Source organism: Cydia pomonella, chromosome 18 (genome assembly GCF_033807575.1).
Source record: "Cydia pomonella isolate Wapato2018A chromosome 18, ilCydPomo1, whole genome shotgun sequence".
NCBI classification, from domain to species: Eukaryota; Metazoa; Arthropoda; class Insecta; order Lepidoptera; family Tortricidae; genus Cydia; species Cydia pomonella.
Window position 1 is genome coordinate 15,475,562 of NC_084720.1, and position 3,876 is coordinate 15,479,437.

Sequence of the window (3,876 nt, forward strand, 5' to 3'; positions counted from 1 at the left end):
CGGATTAATCCCAGCCGCTTCTTTTCGCCATCGCCCTACGCGACAACATTTCCATCCTCACCACTTAGATGGTTGGCAGTCCTCAACTGTGCGTTTCTCCAGAAACTTCCTGCCTGCCAGCTATACTATGGAACGATCTGTCGCCTGCGGTATTTCTGGATCGATACGACCTTCAAACCTTCAAGAAAAGAGCGAGCTTAAGATGGGAGCTCAAAGGCCGGCAACGCCCTTACAACCTCTGGTGTTGCAGGTGTCCATGGGCGGCGGTAATCGCTTACCATCAGGTGATCTGCCTGCTCGTTTACCTCCTGTATCATAAAAAAAAACAATGTTGCCAGGCTAAAAAATTGAGCCGTTATCCCCACTAAACCCTTGAATTTCCCACTTACCATTCTCATACATTCGCCGTTGAAAAAATTACACCTTTATCACAAACGGAGTCTTATACTCATTATTTTAAACCAAGATAACTCTGCGTTATTACAAAGTGTAACAATGTCATCATTAATATCATATTTCTATGGAAATAATGTTTATAATCCTGCACCAACATACACAAATGTCTCTGTTTGACCCAATGGTTGACTGGTAGAGAATGCCTTTTGGCATTAAGTTCGCCATTTGTACATTTTTCTTTATGTGTGCAATAAAGTTTAAATAAAATAAATAAATAATCCACCTCACTTTTATCTATTTCAAGTCGCTGTATATATTCCTAAATGAACTTTATTAATCACATTTAATGCATACGGAGGAAAATGAACGTCATATCTGTTTGTTTGCATGCAAATTATGATTGCTACAATATTATAGCTTCAGCCTAGCTTTGCTGAAAAAATGAAAACTGTAACTTCAATAGTGGTTTTTCACTTTTATAAATACGGCCATCCTCATATAAAAAAGAAATTTATGTGTTTGTAGGCTAAACTTTGGTATTTTATTTTACACGGTGTTTTTTTAAGCACCTTTAATTTTAAGAGTGCATTTCTGAGCTTAAATAAAATTACTTTCTCAAAGACACCGGTATTTTAATTAACTCTATTTCGGAGATAATAAAAAAAATGTATTCAATAAAGGCCCTATGAACGTGTACACTTGCCTTAGGGCTTGTTTACAAATTGATTAGTGTTTAGTGTGAGTTTATGCATTTGCTACTAAACGCAAGTACTATCTCGGACGATCGATATTCGAAATGATATTTATATGTCAAAGTTTTCAAGTTAAATAGCACGCTCATGTTATAACAACGCTATATGCAGCATTTAATTAATTTTAAGAAAATAAAATCAAATATTTAAATGAACTATGCCATTCAGTTTCCTTAAATGTACTTCGCCAGCCATACCTCGAAGATATCAGAGTAAAAAAAAAACACCGTGTAGAATATTCTGAATTAACTTTCCACCGTCGGGCAGGGGGTAGGTACGGTCCTTATTGTGGCCAAGACAACTAAGTAAAATTAAATTTAAAAATATATGCCAGTCGAATTGGAATGAAATACGATATATCGGTCATATTATTTTATATTTCATATCTTAGAAACGAATTAGTTACACAAAATATACTACAGTTATGAATTATCATAAATACAAGTGGTTCGGCGATGTACCAGAAAAGTAGGCATTTACCTACTTTATCTACACTAAATATTGCGTACCTACTTATAAAGTCAAGTTAAAAATATTTACATAGGAAAAGACTTTACGAAACTACTTTGTACATAGAATGACTAGATTTTATTAACTTATTTATATAAATAAACTAATATTAACAAAAATAGGCACCTTTAGTATTATAGGAGTTGATTCAGATTATTTTGGCAAATAAATCACAACGCAAGGAAATTAAAATTAATATTTGGCACAATTATTTACAGGTTAATTCTTAATTACTCGTAGATATTATTGGTAGTTGTTATTAAATCTCTGACTATAATTATTATTTGCTTGACACGGACGAGATACGAAATAACAGCAGTATTAGTAACCGACGGCTTTGGAAAATAATAAACCGCCGCTGCAATTACTATTTTTAACTTAATTAGCGCTTTTCAATTTTAGTGGACGGTCTACTATTTGTTACTGTTTTACTGAACTCAGCAGCACAAGAACCAATAAGAACACAATAGCAATAATAGCGTCAATTTCTAATCAGCACACAAAACATACCCGTCTTTACAGATAATGTACAAACACCACTAAAGAACACAGTCTCGAAAGTCACTTGAACCGACGTCTAGAACGGATCGACAAAGAAGGCTCATCTCCAGTCGTCCGGCGGCCCGCTGCCCTGGTACAGCGGGCTGAAGGCACTCCGCCGCGGCTCGGATTCCTCTTGAGATCCTATTATGGATTCAATGGAGAACCCGTTGCGGGATCGCTTGGATCTGGGCTCAGTGGTCTCGGAGACTCGCGGCGGGAGCGGCACGGGCCGCAGCGCCGCCGGCGGCGGGCGCGGCAGCGACAACAGCGGTGTTGGAGGAAGATAACAAGGCAGGGGCAGCAACGGGGCGTAAGCTTCCCTCGCCAGCATCGCTACTACTGCATGGGCATGCTGCAGCGACGGCGTAGGCCGCTTGTAACGCTTCCGTCGCCTCAAAAAACTCCCATTATCAAACATGTCCTCCGCCAAGGGATCCAACGTCCAGTAGTTCCCTTTCCCCGGATTCCCTGGCTCTCGAGGAATTTTTATGAAACAGTCGTTCAAACTCAAATTATGTCTGATAGAATTCTGCCAAGCGGGGAACTTTTCACGATAATACGGGAATCTGGTCATGATGAACTCACAAATTCCACTAAGCGTCAGTTTCTTGTGTGGAGACTGGAGAATTGCCATTGTTATTAAAGCGATGTAGGAGTACGGTGGCTTGATGAGTTGGCTCGAAGATTTCTGTTTAGACTTCTTAGGTGATGAAGGTTTTGTGTCACTAGGGCTGGAGGCATCGTAGCGTTCCGAGTCGCTGGACGGCGGCGGCATATCTGGCGTGTCTTCGTCAACAGAAACGTAAGTGTCATCTTGAGGATATTCTTCCCTGTCATCCCGGAGGTAATGAGGCAGGTAGAGCCTGGGTGGTGGCCGGAGGTCGAGCGGCAAGTCGCCCTCGATGATCATGTCGCGGTATTGTGTGAGATCGCATTCCTCCATAGCGTCACATGTCAGAGGTGCGTTGGGGCGCGTGGTTGCGCGCGGACTGAGCGAGCCGGAGCTCCGCCCTGCGGCCCCCACCGAGCGCAGCCCCCGGAGCCCCGGGGCCGCGTTTACGTTCCAGTAAACACAACAATTGTCGTTATTATTCCTGCGGGTCTCGCTTTGTGCATGAATTTCAGGCCGTCGACTAATAATAATTATTAGACCGCTTATCGATTCAACTTTGTTGCGGCGGATTGAGTTCCGATTCGTTTTGGTTTTTACTTTTTGTTTGTTTCTTTTCGGATAAAAATGTTTGGTTAGTTACTGACTGTGATGAGCTTTTTACTGGTAGTTTAGTTCAATGTTTTAGGTAGTGACATATCTAAGGTAAGTTAAGTTACCCAATACTAGATTAACAAACAAGATAGGTCGCTGTAGATTAACAATTAATTACTCTTAGAGTAAGTTTGTAATTAATGACCTTTCATGTAGGTATAGGGAAATTTAAGAATAAGTAAGTAGCTACAATACAATACAGCTACAATACTGTTAAAATTATATTTATTCTGCTTCGGGATCTATAGAGCTTTATCGTTGTGTAATCAGAATATGAGAATAATCTAAAAGCGTCTCAAAGAACGAGCGCAAAAGTAATACTATAAAATATAAAAAGATTCAACAAAACGAGCAAAGGCAACTGTTTACAGAGATATGTATGCGACGCGATCCTTTAATCCCAAGTTAAAG

At 40.0% G+C, this 3,876-nt stretch overlaps 1 protein-coding gene across 1 annotated transcript; it reads right to left on the minus strand.

The window, feature by feature from the left end:
• Window positions 1–1,505: 1,505 nt before the first annotated feature.
• On the minus strand, window positions 1,506–3,551 carry LOC133527928 (forkhead box protein D5-like). The gene has a single exon (XM_061865124.1). It carries the CDS (start codon window positions 3,142–3,144, stop codon window positions 2,260–2,262), a length of 885 nt encoding a protein of 294 aa, XP_061721108.1. The 5' UTR covers window positions 3,145–3,551; the 3' UTR covers window positions 1,506–2,259.
• Between the last annotated feature and the right edge of the window lie 325 nt (window positions 3,552–3,876).

Coding starts and splice junctions, on each gene's coding strand:
- LOC133527928 (XM_061865124.1), bottom strand. CDS start 3,144: ATGGAGGAATGCGATCTCACACAATACCGCGACATGATCATCGAGGGC.